We start from the raw sequence: 18,008 nt of genomic DNA, 5'->3' as shown, positions 1-18,008 counted from the left end.
AGCAGCGTGAGGAAGGAAGGAAGGAGTCAGTGGATGTTATTTAACAGAGTTGACTGTATACCTGAGGCAGGGCTTGCATAACCGTGTCCAGCAAAGCTCTCATCCCCACCGCCATCTTCAAGAGCTTCAATACTGTGGGGACACAAAAAAGTTTTGTTACCAATAGTAAGATTTTTCGGTATTACATAATAGAACAGGAAATGGATTAGGACACATTTTGCTCACTTAGAACCTAATCCTATTAGTGGAGTCAAAGATATCCTTGTATTAAATCGTCATAACCTAGGTTGCAGTTTGATTAGATCACTGGTATGATAGTGGGGTTCCGATGAGGAAAATCAAAGCTGAGATAATACATATTAATGGAATGGAGAAGACGAGGTAAGACACTGATTTAAAATATCAAACCTTGATGCCTCCTAGGATAAGATCAAAGATATACTGAGTTTTTGCAAATTCACCAGCTGTATCTTTATTCTCTCACTTACGCGTACTAATACAATCGACATTTTAATATGACATATCACAAATTGTTATGATTGATAGTCCCGGTAGTGGAATGTAACTAGTACATTTGCTTGGTTATTGTACTTAAGAATATCTTTCATGCAATACTACAAAAGTACTAAACTGCACTTTTATTCGACCACATATATCAGCAAATATCTTTACCTTCCACTACCCTTTAACAATAATTAAAGTTCATTCGGTAGACGCCACTGTTGAGACTCAACCATAATGATTTGGAACTCTGCATTAAGGAATAAGTTCTCACCTGGGTTTTGGACGCAATATCTAGGCTAGTTGGAAAACTGCAATAATCATTGAGCTCATTGAGGTCGGCAGTTTGAGCTCTCCCCTCGTCTCCAACATTCCACGAGCCAAAGTGTCAATGGGCAAGATAGTGAATCCCAAATTGCCCCGGACAGCTGTGTGGAAAGTGTGTGAGTGTATGATAGAGAAAGTGGTGCACAGAGATGCACTGCATGAATGTGTGTGTGACAAGGTGAATGGAAAAACTGAACTGTTCATTACTTTCAGTAGTCATCAAGTATACTGAAAAAGTGCTATATATATACAGAGCTCTAACAGGTTATTTACTATTGTTTACATAGGCTACTTCAACAAATGCAATGCAATCCATCTTAGTTACATCTAAATTCAGTCTGGATATGAGACGTATAGAGATATACGCCACCTGGAAAAGTAGCCAGCTACTGCATCCACATCGCACACGGGAGTATTAGTTTGTGGCTCTGCTGTATGACAGTAATCAATAATGATTTCCCGGCTACTTCTTCTATTATACATTCAGTAATCAGCCGCAGCAGATGAGCTTCCCTCCCGCCTGTCTTATCTCCTCTCCTCTTCCTCCCAGCTCCCCTCTCCTCTGCCCCCCCGGTGCTCTCCTCCACTGTAATCAGCACCAAGCACACGGGGAGTTTAGGCCTCCACCTTCCTCGTGCTCAACCTCCTCCATCCATTTCCACCATTTACTTTGCGACACCGAATTCTTCTTCTGTCTCTCACCCACCTACACACCTTTCCTCTCTTCATTTTTCTCCTCCCTATACCCTTCCATCACAAATCCTTTTTTCACTGTGCCATCAATTGCCTCTCTTTCCGACCTCATTCCATCTTTATGTAATCTATTTTAGGGTCCAAAGTTATTCATCACTCGCTCACTACCTCCTCCTTTTTAGTCCTCTCCTCTCTTCCATACCTAGTCTTGCAGCTTAATTCACTTACTGTCATAATGCGTCTCTCCCTCACCCTCTGCTATCTTCCTTAAATTCAATGTTTCTCCCCCTCTTGCTGTCTTACTGTTTGTTCCTTCTCAGTGCTGTTTGTCAGCTAACAGAGTTGTTTGGTGCCATCTGGTCGGCTCGCACCCTGTCCCAACCCTGCTGCGACCTGCCATGCAAAATGACAAAAGAGGGGAGTCCCGGGGATGTGGCTGTTTCACAGGGCATCTTAAAAGCATAGCGGCGTAAAGGAGACTGGAGTGCGAACCTGTCTGTGAAAAGGCTGTGCCAGGGAGGAGGATGGAGAGATAAATGGATGAATGGATGGATAGAGGAGGAAGGAGTGAAGAGTTCATACCTCGTGCGATCCTCAGCACTCTCATGATGCGGATAATGGTGGGGTTGATGGGCAGCGAGGCGTTGACCTCAATCTCCTCCAGAGTGATGCCCATGATGGACAGCAGCACGATGGCCAAGTCCAGCTGGTTCCACCTACACACACACACACACACACACACACACACACACACACACACACACACACACACAGACACACACACACACACACACACAGAATGACTAATCAGTCCCTAACACTTTTGATCACTTACTCTCTGCTCAGGCCTGGTTTTAACATCCATCGTGACTGAGGGGGTGTGGACAACCCTAAGTTCAGGTGTTAATGTACAGGAGTGGCATTAAGGACGCACTTGAGATCTGATCCAAAGCCAGATCACTCATTCAGAAGTCGTCTATACGCGTATGGCCACGTCCTTACAGCTGTGTGAACACAACTGCATCCTTGGCCACATATGAAGGACCGCCTACTCAGCTGTCTTCCTCTGATACAGTTTCAAATGAATCAAAAATATTTTTACTCTCTCTTTTTCTGTTCTATCCATCGCACATTGATGGACAGACACAGGCTCCACAGGTTTCCAAGCTGCCACACTCAAGGCCATTTGAAAATAATGGGACACAAAGGTATTAAAGTAAAGGGGCTCACATTCATCACATTCATTCATTGTACAATTTGGAGGCATTTTTGGTTTTAAGAGTAAGACTAGAAGGCTGCAATGTAAAATGACAGTGCTATAACTAAAGTTGCAATTTGTAGGATGTGCAGTGGGACACACAAAAGGGTGACTTTTCACATAGTGGACATTATTATGAGTGTTTCTGCAGCTGCAGTGCTACAAACCTTTTACAACTTTTCAACCCTGCATCGGTGAAGTGTTTAACACTCTGAAGAGATTTGGGAATGTGTGAGATTTGTGATTTCTTAATGGTGCAAAGATCACAGAAATAAGCCACAAAACTTAAGTCATCCACAATTAATGATCACATAAACTCATAAGGTTCGATACAGATCATTTTCTGGCTGAAAGTGCACGGGAGAACGCAGACTACTTCATTGTTATGAAGCAAGCTAACAAAGCAGCAGTGGAATCATTTCATTTTAGTATCGTAGAGAGAGATATTGTGCGCTCAGATCAGTGGGACACTCACAAATCTTATTTCCTTGTGCAATGAAAGTTGGCTGAGCAGAATGTTTGTAATAAAGCACATTTATTAAAACTGAAGATAGTTGTAGTTGGTTGTATTAATCTGGTTTGTCTATTTCATTGTTTCAATCCCTCATGTCAACATTTAGATACTCAAGGTGCACAAGTAAACACAAAAATATCAACTTAAAATTCAAAGAGCCTGTAAAATTTGTCCTCTGGGGATCTTGGCTAAATGTTGTGTTTATCTGTTTGCGTGTATCTGTGTGTATTGAGGTAATATCAAACTGCATCGCAGCCAAAAGCAGAAAAAAAGGATAATGGTCTGCTCTGGCAGAGAGAATGGACATCATGGAGCCCTTGGTGGTCAGTTTTGGTCCAGAAACTATGAGGGGGTGTTTGTGTGTGTATGTATGTGTGATGTGTTTGTGTATATGTTTGTGCTGATGCGATTGTGTTGGTGCATTATTGTGTGGTTTTCAGCAGGAAGCCAGAGATTTCGAGGCTATGAAATCATCTAAGGCAGCATTTTTTATGAGCGTTTAACAAGGCTGTTTGTATTCATACAGGCCTCGCTGAGAACCGTGCACTGAGCACCTTGGAAGAAAGCTCATTTGAGTTCTCCGAACGCTGCCTCAGATTTTCCACATGACCCACGGGTTATAGAACGGTACGTTTTAAACAAATCTATTTGAATGCCATGAATGCTAAAATGTCAAACCCCTAAACTGGGAGCGAAATGTTTATCCGGGATCTCCGTCTGATCTAGGTCCCAGACGTTCAGGAAAGGTCACGTTGTCACTTTAGGAAGCAGGCATGTAAATACTGACCTCTCCTTGAAGAAGCGTCGGAAACCAAAAGCCACCAGCTTTAGGACGGCCTCCAGGACAAAGATCACGGTGAAAATGTAGTTGCAGATCTTCAATGCCTCGTCCAACTCCTGGGAGAGCAAAGATTTATATGTTACATATAAAACCACTGCACCAGTATCCTTCTTAACAAGCCAGTAAACCCAGAATTAAATATTGTGTTATTCTCCGAGAGTGAGCTGTGGGTTTCATCACTCTTTTATTAAAATTTGCAATGAACTGCACCAAAAACAGTGTTTTTTTCTCAACTTGACTTGGATTTAACACTATGGTTTACATTTTTCAATGTAGATATACAATTTTCCTGCATTTACATTATTCCCACGGAATAGCACAGACTCAATTTTGTATACTTTGTCATTCTCTCCAAAATTAGCTGTTCCATTTATAGATCCCTCATATCGCCCTCCCTCATTCTCCATGAAAAGGCTATTAGAAACAAAGTGTCCATTTTAGCCTGGGGGAGAATCCAACAGTGCCCATGTGCGTGTAAAAAGTGACCTTTAACTGAGAGACATGGGGAGAACTGGTAGCCAGCAGGGATTTCACAAATCCTCACTGGTGGCCATCCGTTAACTTACGGCTATTACCAGTTAGTGACACATCTCTTTAATGCACTATTTTACAACATAACAACCTGTTCAACATCATTATCCGTGATACTCACACCAAGAACCCTGTATTCAACATTCTACAGAAGCCTTCGAGACTGTCTAGGAAATCACGCCCTCATTCACTCTTCACTTGTTTCTCCTCTCAGAGGCTGCATTTGAAGACTGCATTGCAGTGGCATGACTATGCTGTAACGTTTCGAAGGCTCCTTTAAATGAGTCCTTTCAGCCCAGAGCAACGACGGCTCCAACGGGTGGCTCCTGTTCAGGGAAATGTTTCCAAGGATTCATTGCACCTCCGTGAAAACTCGCTTTTCAACAAGATAATGGTGACGAGACAAACACGTCCAATGATTGCACTTCTGAGTATAAGTATCGGACTTCAGCTCAGCTAATGGTATACAGTACATGTTAAAAAAACAAGGGGCATTAAGTCTTTCTCGCTGTGTCCAACTGCAATACCGGGAAAGCGATTCGGACAGGTCGCAAAGTTTTTCCTTGTTGTGGGAACTGTTGCATTTTTCTATAATTTTGTAAAATCTTGATTTTGCTACGTAAAGTGCCTTGTGATAATGGATGATGTGATTTGGCGCTATACAAAGTAAGTAAAAATATTATGAATATTGGCACACAAAAGATAATTTGTCATAGTGGCGCTCCTGAATTCAAAACATTTTTTGATTATTATTACTTTATTTAGCTGGCCACTAAAATTGCAATCAAATACAGACGTAGGTGCTATTAAATCACTACTACAAGATTGCAAGGCCATAAGACAACCTCTGGGAATCATGTTGAGTAATTATTAGGGTTGAAAAGGGGTGGAAAGTTTCCAGTAAATTTCCGGAAACTTTCTGGAAACTTTCCATGGGAAGTTAAGCTCGGGAATTTTGGGAATTTAAAAAAAAAAAGCCGAGCAATAAAAACATCATTCAAAACTCAAAAAAAAGATGTATGGAATGCAGCACACGCTGCACGTTGAATTTCAACCCTCCACTGTGCATTCTTCCATGACATGCACAGATAATTCACAGCATCCTGCACACTACAGCAGGGCTGTTGAGGCCCGCTGTAGTGTGCAGGACTAGTCAGGTAAAGGCCGGAGCATGCTTCTGCGTTGTCAGGGGCCCGCAAGCACGCAGTTGTAACGCAGGACTCGTTCTCATTCATGGTTTTCCAACCGTTGCTCGTGTTGCGATGCATTTCCCCGCCACAACACAGGCGAAGTAATGTTTTTTGTCGCCACGGCGGCTCCTCAGAGCCTTTTTCTGGCGGAAAAATCCGCCGGTCAGTGACGGGTTATATCTAGTGGTCATAGTTTCGGATCTCTTCTGCCAAGTGCTCTTCTATTTGGTCCATATTCGTTCTTCTAAATCTTCCGTGGTTTCCGCCGGTGTTATCGGGCATGAACCGGAAATGCGACTCCGGAAATGATGTAGTTAGCAGACCATCACAGCCCTTGCGGGCGGGTGACGCTTGCAGGGCTTTGCTGTCTAGTTAGAAAAATTGACAGACGCACGTAAGAAGGGCTACGATAGCTCTTGCGCTTCCGGGCCCGTGAAAAAGCAGAAGCATGCTCCGGCCTTAAGTTTCGAAGATATTACTTGGGGAAATATATTAGCATGCTGATTGAGGATTGGTCATCTGTTCATCTAGACTATTTCCATTCATTTATCCATCAATTGTAAAATATTTTCACAGACGATTCCAATTGCTTGGCTAACTATTTATATCTCTGGCATTGCATTAGTGTTTTTTACAAACTTTTTTCTCATCTTATTCTACAGAACAATGCCACGTGCACTCTATCATGTGTGGAAACATTTCACCCCATCCAATGTAGAAGGAAAGGCTGTGTACATTTGCAAATACTGTGCAAAGACCTATGTTAAGAATGACACAACGATGCAGAAGCATATAGTCAAGTGCCCAAAGTTTCCTCAGGGCTCAAATCAGCCTATGACAAAACAAAATGTTCATATTTATGTCTGTATATGACAAGGTAAATACAGTTTGTATAAATTACCCACAACATTTCGAGTTTATTCCGGTTAATTCCCGTTTATTCCTGTATATTCCCGTATATTCCCCTTAATTCCCATGGAAAGTTTCCAACTTTGAATATTCCCGGAATTTTGCAACCCTAGTAATGATTAGATCCGTGTATCAACATTTGAAGCAAACAGCCCATGATTCCCCCCCCCTCTGACCTGGGGCTGATGGTAGTGCTCCATGGACATGGTGATGACGTTGAGCCCGATGACGATGGTGATGAACAGGTCCAGGTAGCTGCTGGTGCACATCTTGTGGATGAGCAGTCGGGTGGGGGAGTAATCCGAGTAGTACGGCTTACTCTGAGCTTCTGTTAGAAGGGGGAAGTAGGTGGGGGGGGAATTGCAGGTATTTTGGGAGAGGAGGAAGAGGAGGAGGAGGAGGGAGGGGGGTGTTCAGAAAGTGAGATGGGAGGATATACACTGGGACGCCCTACAATTGACCTGCTGGGTTTGACGAGCGGCGCCACCGAAGCTGCTTCAAAAAAAAGAAATGGTTAGTGGAACATGACAACACCTCCCTGTGCACTATAAACACTGTAAATGTGTTATAACCACTTCTGACTCACAGTAAGAAAAGAAACGTGTAAAGAGATGTAAAGAGAATACAAAAGGAGGGAGGCAGATCAGATAATGGGCAGAGAGAAAGACAGACTCCAGCCACGCTCTCCTGTGGTCTGCAGTCATGACTAATCAAATCAAATCTCCTCTGATCAACACTTATTTAATTTGACTCTCCCCTGAGAGAGTGTGATGGGAGATAAACAGCGTTGCTAAATGTCTCTGTGTGCGTGAGGCAGGGTCTCTGTGGAGGAGGCTGCTGTTGGAATATTTGGGTCTGGAGATCTGGTCATCTCTCACTCTGTTTCCCTGATCGCCACGTGGCTGCAGCCTCCCCTGATCTCTTCCACCTCCCTCATCTGAGGAAAAAGAATATAACACAAGAGAGAAAGTTTCCACACTCATCCATCACCTTGTTCCTCACCTCCTTCCTCCATCCGAGAGAGGATGGATGGATGGGCTGGGGGGCTAGGAAGAGGAGGAGAGAGGAGGCTCGATCTATCACCTTAGCGCTCCATCAGTGAACGAGTTGTATAGGTAACATGGGGAAGCAAATGACACAGACAACTGCACACACTGAAAAAGCCAAGAATCCTTTGGGTGTTGTGAGCACTCCAGCTCTGCCCAATTAGCCCAGGTGTATTGCTTTGGCTGCAGCTGTGCTGGGCTGATTCCCAAGACGGCGTGTTTGTGTGTCGGGGGGGAAGTTCATGGTGCGTGTCTGGTGGTTTCCGTCTCGCACTGGAGAACCTCAGGGAATAAGACAGGAGTGCTGAGGGGGCAGTCTCTGTAAGAAAATAAATACACCCGTCTGTCCCTGATGTTAAATATACATCTGCATCTTTTGGGATTTAAATTTGTGTTGTTTAGAGAAACCCAGTCTCTTGTTGTGTATTCAATTTAAGAAGCTATATCACTACTCATGTATGTAGAACAGGTTCAGTTTTTGGCCAATCACCAATATTGGCTGCCCTGCAAACACTAGATCAATACTACAAGATATCTTTAAAAGCAGCGATAGAGCTTTGTCCTCTGAGCAACCCTAGGATTTCCTCTCTGGGTTAATTGATCACCAATATGTTGCCTTTTGTCTACTTTCTACATTTGCATTTTATTTTCAGATTTGTCAGCATTTAGTCTTAAGCACTTCTATTTGCTCTTGCCTTGATTTGCCCGACGGGGGACATTAATTTAATCGACTTGACCTGCAACTCAAGTCCTTCATATAGATTGGTTATTATTAAGCTAAAATAAATTATAGTGGGTCCAAATGCTTTTGGAAAAGTCTGACAGGATTGAGATGGTTGATGTTTTTGGAATAAATAAACTTTCACAAAGTCTAATATAAAAGGTTGCTTTCAAAATAACGTCCCAGTGTCAATCAATAAAGGCTAGGATACCCTTACTACAATTAATCACATGATAATTAATGTATATTCAAGAATGGATCACATCCTTTGATTTGCTGGCAGGCTTTTAAGGTTTCCACTTCCTTACACCATCTAGAAATGAAGCCAAAATATCACTGCCAACATTTAAAATTTTGAGCATTCAGAGTCTCTGTGAGTCTCAGATGTCAATCGTGACATTCCCCCCTGTTTTTATTAAAACCAGACTTACTGGACAAATGAGAAATGATAATACACAAGTGGGATAATAACTACCTAAAATTACAGAAACCATCTTTGAAAAAAACATATTGTACTTTGACTTTTTAGTTTGCTCCATGTCCCATCCACTAGCATAGGAGGCTGGGTTTATGATCTATAATCCAGCCAGCCACCAGGGGGCATTTGAGTTGCTTTGGCTTCACCTTTGGGGAGCAGTCATGTCGTCCATCTTTGCATACAGTCTATGGTCTTGGTAAAAAAACAAAGACGAAAGGTTTGATTTTCTTCAAGTAAATAAATGGTACTGTCTACCTGCAGCACTGTAAGTGGCGAGTTGCTAGGGTTTAGCCAAGGTCTGTACTCTGCTGAGTGCTATCAAGTTCATTATTCTGTATATGAGCACAGTGGTCATCTCTGCTATTTTGTGCCTGCTGGTAATGACTGATAGTGACATGAAGGTGAATGTGAGAGCTGGTGGTGCTGGCTGAACCACAGGGCTGCCAGTGACAGAGCCTGACTGCTCCTGAGCTCCTACAGAGATGTGCGTGCCAGAAAGTTGAAGAAATTTGGCTTCTGGTGTGCTTGGTCTGCCTCGGCACATAAACACATGGAAACTGGTTGACGTCCTGTTCTGCTCTTTTGCACCTCAGGCGCTGGCACCAAACGGTCCCTCGTCTTATCAGCAGCTTTTTAATGAACGAGGTACACCTTGTTATGAACATTTCACTAAGTAGTCAGTGATAACGCATGTTTACAGTGCCTCGGGTAAGTCTGGGCACATGTCTCTGAATCCAGGCAGTTATAGGTATGGACCTAGAGGTATGCATCAACTTGGTTCATTCAGTGGGGGTTTCCTATTTACGAGATCCTCCATCATGTTTGGATAAACAAACATTATTTCTACTCTGCTCTACTTAGTACGTGCAGGTGCACGACGAGCTGAGGCAGACAGACGCACTCACACACAACAGCAGTCCCCTGGTTTCCCCTCCTATATTCCCTCATTCATCTCATTATGCTGCCAACACAACCTTTTCTATAGCATCTGTCCTATTTACATTCCTATGCAGAAAAATATAGGTAGAGGAAATCTGATTTGTATGGGCCATAGCTTCAGTGAATAAGCAGGATTGTTTTACTTTTTCCCATAAAAATGTAATTTGAGGAATTATTAAGCATTGGTTTTAATATTATGGATGAGGCAGAAAGGGCAAGACCGAACACGAGGTAGGGGAAAAGATAGACAGAAACCCTTTTGGCTAAGGCTTAACTAATCTCCTGAGGAGCAGGGAGGGAATTAATTTACAGAAGAAAAGGTGAAGGGTTCGAAAGTGAAATTACTTGGACTGCTGCAACTCTGCAGCACTCACTTTTTCTCCTCCACAGTGGAAAGAGGTGAGCTTCTCTTAATGAGGAATGGAATATCTTTCTATTATTATTGAGTAAGGGAGAAACGGCGTGGCAAGATATGAAGAAATGAATGAAGAAATACTATTTTAGCTCTTGCTGCCTCTCCGTCTGCCTCTGCTCTCCTTTCTCCCCTCATTCGTCTCCCGCCCTTCACTGATGTGGCAGGTGGAGCCTCCTCTCTCAGCTCGGGCATCACTTTGACCATGAACACGGATGGGTGTGAAGGCACAGAGGGGTCCCACCCTGCCTCTGCATCCTCATATCTGACAAAAATTCACTGTACATTAAACAGACCACTCAGGACCATGATCTCATGGGGACTTAGATCTCATTAAACCTGCACTACATAGAATTTCTAAGGCCGAGGTGTTTTGTTTGTTTTTTTTCTCCAACAAAAACAGCTGTCCAAGTTGGGTCTCAGAATGAACCAAAATTTGTCCGACTCTATCTTCTTTTATTGCCAGTGTCCATTAGATGTAGCTCTGCCGCGTTCCAGCCCTGTCAAGCCTGCTATATGATCCCCTTTGGCTCTCATTCATTCACTCTTAAAGTGCAGAATCTGCATTTCTGAAGCTTAACAATCACTTAAGGGTTTTGTAAGAAAGCCAAAATATGTTTGACGTTTTAAGAGAAATTAAATTCAGAGGTATGTAATTTGTTACTTCAGTGGAGGATCTAAGATTGCTCTAAAACAGGGGCCATGAAGGGGCCACAATGTTAAACTATTGTCATATTGTTGTTAGTAAGTAAGTAAGGCACTTCAGATTTCAGCTAGGGCCAGTGACTCCCCTTTAATCCGCCCCTGTGTTATAACATTTGTCCTTACAGCTAAGCCTATACAGAAAATCATCTAACACAAAATGTTAAGTTAGCAAAAACCCAAACCCTGATCACTGTCAACATATGAGGATTGGGACGGATACAGGCTGTTCTGAAAAATCTTTGTTCAGTCTCCTCTTGCTTTTTATTATGACCGATGATGTGTTTTAATACAGAAGAATTCACAATATCCCGCCACTGGCCTTTCGTCTGTATATTAGGTTTTAAGAAAACTGGGGGTTGTTTTACATTTGAGGAATTGCATTCAAGTCCATGGAGCCAAGACTTACAAATGTTACAGATAATAAGATAGTACAAGAGTCTGAAAAATATTAACTGTCAGACTTAATATTTCTCACCACTTCTAGGGCCTGACAGGAGATAGTGTGAGTCTGACAAGATGCAAAAAATGTTTTGTAATACCACGTTTCATGTTTCACTTGTACCAAATAAAAGGATTCAGTTATGAGGAACCACTTGGCCTAAGATTAACGGCATCAGAGAAACTTCTCTTACAGGAAAGATACAAGTGTCCTCAGAAATATATCCTTTTCCAAACTCGTAGCTTGTGGTATGTCTACCTTTATGGATGATAATCAAAATCTCTATTCAGACAATGAATGGGGTTTTTAATTTCAGATCCGCACTGTTGAACTCTATAGGCTAGTTCTTCTCATTTACATATTTTTCGGTTGTTATTGTTCGACAATGGGGACAGTATGAAGTAGTTATCTATTTGCAGCTGACAGATACAGTTACATTTTAATCAGTCATGCCTAAGCTGCACTGGAGGACTGGAGCTTGGTGAAAGACTGCAATTATAAATCTCATACATGCCTAATGTGGATGTTGGTTGTTTTTCTATACACTGTTCCATTGTGGGTTACTGCAGTAATTTAACTAAAAGAAGCCACAAAACATCTATTACCACATTTAAAACATGTCTGAAATATGATAGATTTGTGGCTACTGCAGGACACTGACACTGTAGTGACTGAGCTGTAGCGCAGCTGGAACGTGCAGTAGCCACATCCTGTGGACACTCGGCGTTAGGTTCCCTGCATGACTTCACTGACTGTAAGGAGATCTAAAGCCCCTGCTGAAAATCTGCCTGAGATCTGACAAACAAAAAGAAAGCATAAAATATGACATAAAGATTTCCCTGTCCAATAACAACTCCCGAGAGCATTGCTCCTCCTCCTTTTTCCTCCTATTGTTTACTCACCTTTTTCCTTCATGAAACCCTTTCCTTGCCTTCTAAGCTTTAAAGGTTGAGGATTTGGCCTGGGAGTTGCTTTTGGACGCGGCCACGCTCAAAAACATATTCCATACATTTCCGAGGCGGCCTTTTTTGTGAAATAAAGAGACAGTGTCAGGGTCCTTGGCTTGTGGGACCGATGAGTAAGTACACCACGGCACAGCACTATGGGATATACTGTGACCGTGTGGGCGAGCGCACACTGGGTTGGATATGTTGAGTATGGGTCTGGAACACGGTGGAGCTACAGCTGTCCTGAATGTGGTGGGGTGTTCAGGAGGCTGGGAAGTGAAAAGGATGTTGTATACTGACTACTCAAAACACCACGAGACACTAATATGACTTTGATTCACTGGTGCAATGGCTGCCCTTTTTGCTGGATCTCCTTTGAATATGCCTGAAGGCTCTCTCTGGTTGTGGAATATGAAGTGCAGATTGATGTAGGCGAAGCTATAGATGAGATGTAGAGACTAAAGTTTGGATCCTGGGTGATAAAAAAAAGAATGGTTGTGAAAGGAAGACCAGGGCACGGGCTGTAAAAGCAGCAACAATGCACTTTTAGAAGTAAAAGACATGAATTGCAAGGAGTAAAACATCAGAGAGAAACATTCATATTTTTTACACATTTGGAAAGCAGCAGCTTGGTTGGATGCGGCAGCTGCTTTTATGCCCCTGTCCTTCATGCTGAATGGCGCAGTAGTAAACCTTGAGACTCAGTGTCTGCCAGGAAAAAGAAATCTGTCAACATTTAATGTCAGGGACGGGACGTCCAATTTGAAAATCCAGCAAACACGGAGTCTAAAGAAACAAGGGACAACATAAACAGTTAATTGAAAAAAATCCTAAAAGTATTAAACTGGAATCCCTGAATGCTCTGCTGCCTTCCTTAAATATCAAAGACGGGGCGTCAGATAAGAGGGGAAAAAATGAAATTCATCAAACTGGGGGATAACAGAGAGGAGCAGCAGAGCAACCTGAGGAGTCCAGAAGGAAAAACAATAGACAAAGAAACAAGAAAACATGACATCATTCAAAATGACTGGGCATGATAAGACGCACACACACTCAACTGAGCTAATTGACACACACACACATTTTGCTGGGTCACATGGTAGACTGACACACCTTTCTGAGTCATACTTGAGCAGGATGGACCAATTGGAATGGGGGACTGAAAGGTGAAGGCAAGCGATTGGACAGCGTGAGTGGAGGGCGGAGTAACAGGGAGAACAGTGATGGTGAGGTACAGACCAATGGGAAGCTTTTTTTAACGGCAGAATGACTCTGCGTTTTTTTACCCTTCCCCCTTTGTTAAATCCATATTCATACCAAGAGGCACATAATTAACACAGCCCCCAAAAACTACATGTGAAATGAAGGGGGTTAAAAGGGTCAATGAAATCAATGTCTCGATGTCTTATAGCCTTCCTTGCAAAGACTTTTGACTTTCAATTCCTATGACTTGGACTAATTTGATACAAGCTTTTCTAAATCTTCTACGATTTAGGCTACAACCATTCTCCATACAACCATAAAATACACATCAAGTAGCTAAAACCAATTGTGATGACTGTTTCAGTTTATTCACTTTTGGCCTTGACAGTCAGACAGTAGCACATATTCAACCCACTGAGTACAGACGACAACTCACTGGGCACAATTTAGAATAGACTTCTACTTATTTTAAGAGGGAACTCATGAAATCCTGTGGAGCACAAATTCTGACGCGTTCCCGTTCCAACATACTGTATCCCCTGAAACCCAACACAAATATTTGTGTTGCTGATTTATGCAGAAATGTGTCAAGTAGAGGCGAAGGAAGAGTGTGAAACCTGATGTCAGATCTCATTGACTGATTTACACAACCGGTAGATAGTTTGAACCAATAATGTAAGCTATGCTAGCGGCATGGTTTTATGAATGGCAATACCAGCCTGTTGGTTTGAGGGTCCACTGTTACTCAACATATTACAATGGAAGTCTTACCATTTGAACTTGTAGCTTTCATGGCCTTGGAGGGTGAATTCTACTGAGTTCCTCCAGAGCCAACTTGGATTTTAGACTGACATGGCATAAACACTGTCATGAAGACGTTGTGATGAAATGGCATGATTACAGTATAAAAAAGGTTTGCATGGCCTGGTTGGGGTATAGTGTGCATCCAGGGAGTGGGGCGACACTCCAGTCAGTGGAGTGTTCTGTATGTCTTGTAGCCATACATGCAGAGCTCATCAGCCCTTTTGCAACTTTAAATATATGCCTGTCCTTGAACATACCACCCATGCATACTCACAGAAAAGTTAAGATGCAGCTATCAGTTCTGGACCCCTGCATAGAGAACATCTCCCTGTTTCTGAAGAGTAGAGAACGTGTCTCTTTCATCATTACATTCTATGCAGCAGGCCAGCACCACAGTGTGAGACTGTCTGCCATTCTGCTCCATGCTGACATTCGCTAAAATATTCATCAAGAAAGTTTCCAACATGAAACATTCATCGTGAGTGTTGTTAGGGCAGTTTTTCCTCCCACCAATCACTCGCAGCTTTTCAGTCAAACGAAGTAATTACTGCTTGTTCCCTCGCAGCAGTTAACACAATTATTAATGTTACAGAAATAAACGATTTTTTCGTTTTACTAATTATATAACTTTGGATTTTCTCCTTCTCTGGAATATCAACAATCCATCACTGGCTGTTGTCACCTATTCGGTACATATTCATCATCAGTCATACCTGCCTCCAGATAATGGATGAACAAATATATTTAATGTTTCCAGGAGGCAAATGAGCTTCATTAGCTAGTTTACTCGATGAAGTTGCATTAATTAATCATGTGGTTGAGTCTGACTCTACTTTCACATCTAAGGATGTCAGCTACTGGGTGGAAAGTAGGGTGCATAACATGAGGAAACCTACATACACACCCACTGGCACCCCCCTAAGCAGGTGCAGTAACACAGCAGCCCTGTCGCTGTAAAACCTCAAAAGTTATGAAAGATTCATCACCTTTAACACATCACTTAACACTGCTACCTACACCTCGTGGCATCAAACTTTTACACCCCTGAGCTGCACCTCCGACACTTCCACTGTGACACCCTCGCTCTCCTCCTGTTAACCTCACTTCCTCCTCCTGTATTCCCCCTCCCCTCTGAGATCCTTCCCCTCCCAATCACCCCCACTCTCCCCGAAGGACTGGTGTTATTAATTACATCTGTACAACAGAGGAACAGAAGAAAGAAAGAGGGGCAATGTGGAACTTCCGTTACATTCATCTCCGTTAGCTCTGACCCAGATAGAGCTCGGGATTGTCACTGTGTGTGTGTGTGTGTGTATGAAAGTGCCAATACATGAAGAACAGCCATTCATGGAATGTATTGCTGCTTTGCACATACCCACACTTGTGTTTTTGAATGACACTGTGTTTGTATGGGTTTGTGTGTGTGTGTGTGTGTGTGTGTTTGAGTGTGTGTGTGTGTGTGTGTGTGTGTTTGTGTGTGTGTGTTCAGTAAACAACGTGTGAGGGGATGATCCCATTATCCTCGTCTTGTTGTTGCCTCCTGGCCGTGTACTGACAACAAAGATTAACGCTGCAACATAGGAAATATCTGTGTTTACCCAGCACAAGGTGAAGAGGATTTATGAATCTACACTGAGAACACAACAGTCACGTCAGCTGCTGACTCTTTTATCTGCACGATTGCAAGCTCGACTTTTGCAAATGGGAAAACCATTATGTAGGAAACCGAAGTCCCTCTTACCCTAAAACTGACTGACCTGAGAATTGGGGGCTTCCATTGTGTGACAGCTTAGCTTAAGATTTACTTGTATTTTGTTGGAATAGGTTAGAAACTGAGTGAATGTGCAATATGTTTATGATGAAGCGGAAATTAATCAATCAGGCTTAATATGTTGTTTCCAAGCCATGACTCAAACACCTATAAATCCTCAATCCAATGGTGGAGGAAGTAAATCAAAAGTTCCTGCATTTTCTTTTTTTACTTGAGTAAAAGTAAGTACTGGCTTTTAAATATACTTAAAGTCTCAGGAATAAAAGTACTTGCCGAAAAAAGCCTGCTCCATAAAGCAATGATCAACTACTTTATTAACTGCTAACAGATGATGCTACTGAATAAATGTGCACTGTCATAATAATTAATGGTGAGTCTCGGCCTCCTCTGAATCCATTATAGATGTTTCTTCACCAGTGATGCTGCTGCTGCAGGAGGCGGGGTCTAATGCTACCCTCCTGCTCTGATTCGATCAGTGGATCAATTATCCTATCATTTTTGATTTCTTTTAAATAGATAGAAAAACTATGTGAACATGCAATGCAACACGTTGTAAAAATGTAGTGAAGAAGAAAAATCCAGATATTTGCTGATGTAAGTAATGGAGTAAAAGTGAAAACAAATCTACTTAAGTAATGCAGAGATACATAAAAAATATATTTAAGGACATTAACACTTAAATCCCACATCAGCTTATTTCACTTTCTTCAATTTATATATCTGTCATCTGCATTAGGGTCAAAACGCACTGGCAGAGAAAATAAAATGTAATCACAAGTGTGTCAGAGATGAATAATTCCTCCCTTGTAAGTACGTTACATAACCTGCTTGTTTGAATTGAGAGCAGCTGACTTTTTTAAAGCAGAAAACATCAGTGAAGTCTTAACTCTGCCTCCGTCACTAACCTGAAGATAGGAACGAACTAACCAGCAAAGAGAAACTGAATTAATGTAAAAGAAACTGATGTAAAAAATATCTTCTATGTGAGGAAACATGACAATAAACTATGTGGAATCAAAGAAAGGTAGATTTGGGGTTTGAGGCCAATGAGCAGCATGTGTCTTGAATTAAAGAGGTTAAATTAAGGGGCAGGGAGGTAAAGGTGTCATGTGTGACCTTTTTGTTAGAGACAGCTCATTGTGTTCTTAAGGTCTAAACAACTCAGTGGATGGATTTACTTCCTCAACATTCAAATACAAAGCTATTAAAACATGTATTTTTGAATAGTGCAATGTTAACATCAATTTTGGGCTGCCTTCAATGTAAAATGTATAGGTTAACAGATTTTATTATTTTCAGTTGACTAAACGTAACACAGATGTTATATCAAAATATGTATACAACTATTACAGCTAGCAAATCCTCAAGTTGAGTTAAGTCAAAAATACTTTTCACTTATTCAGTTATCATTATCACTATTATTATTAATATTAACACCGTTTTTTAACACTGGATAAATGGAGCCTTAGAGCTTTTGACCACCAGCAACACCATGGGTGGAACAAGGGGTGGGGCTAAGCCGGTAGTTAAAAGTAGAAGTTTGAAAAAATAAATTGTCAAAACTAACAATACATTTGACAATTTGCAAACACTTTAGATTTTATAAACTCTGTATATATATATATATATTAAGTACTAAATGTGCCTGATCAAAATACATTCAATGATGAGGAGCTTTTCAAAAATATTATGAGAAAATAAATGCATTTGTCTAAAAAATACCTCTACAGGGAACCGTCAGTTGAAGTCAGTGACTGGAAATGGACAGAAGCTGTGAGT

General features: G+C 41.8%; 1 protein-coding gene across 1 annotated transcript in view; it reads right to left on the bottom strand.

Annotated features, from left to right (window-relative positions):
* cacna1g (calcium channel, voltage-dependent, T type, alpha 1G subunit) overlaps window positions 1-18,008 on the bottom strand; it is a 230,090-nt gene that overhangs the window by 15,051 nt on the left and 197,031 nt on the right. The window contains exons 28-31 of the mRNA XM_061094795.1: window positions 6,941-7,092; window positions 4,081-4,190; window positions 2,104-2,237; window positions 62-132 (exon numbers count right to left, since the gene is read on the bottom strand). Of these exons, the coding sequence (XP_060950778.1) occupies window positions 62-132; window positions 2,104-2,237; window positions 4,081-4,190; window positions 6,941-7,092 (467 nt within the window). The remainder of the gene's footprint in view (window positions 1-61; window positions 133-2,103; window positions 2,238-4,080; window positions 4,191-6,940; window positions 7,093-18,008) is intronic.

This window comes from Limanda limanda, chromosome 21 (assembly GCF_963576545.1).
Source record: "Limanda limanda chromosome 21, fLimLim1.1, whole genome shotgun sequence".
In the NCBI taxonomy this organism is placed as follows: Eukaryota; Metazoa; Chordata; class Actinopteri; order Pleuronectiformes; family Pleuronectidae; genus Limanda; species Limanda limanda.
This window is presented reverse-complemented; position numbering and strand designations above follow the sequence as displayed.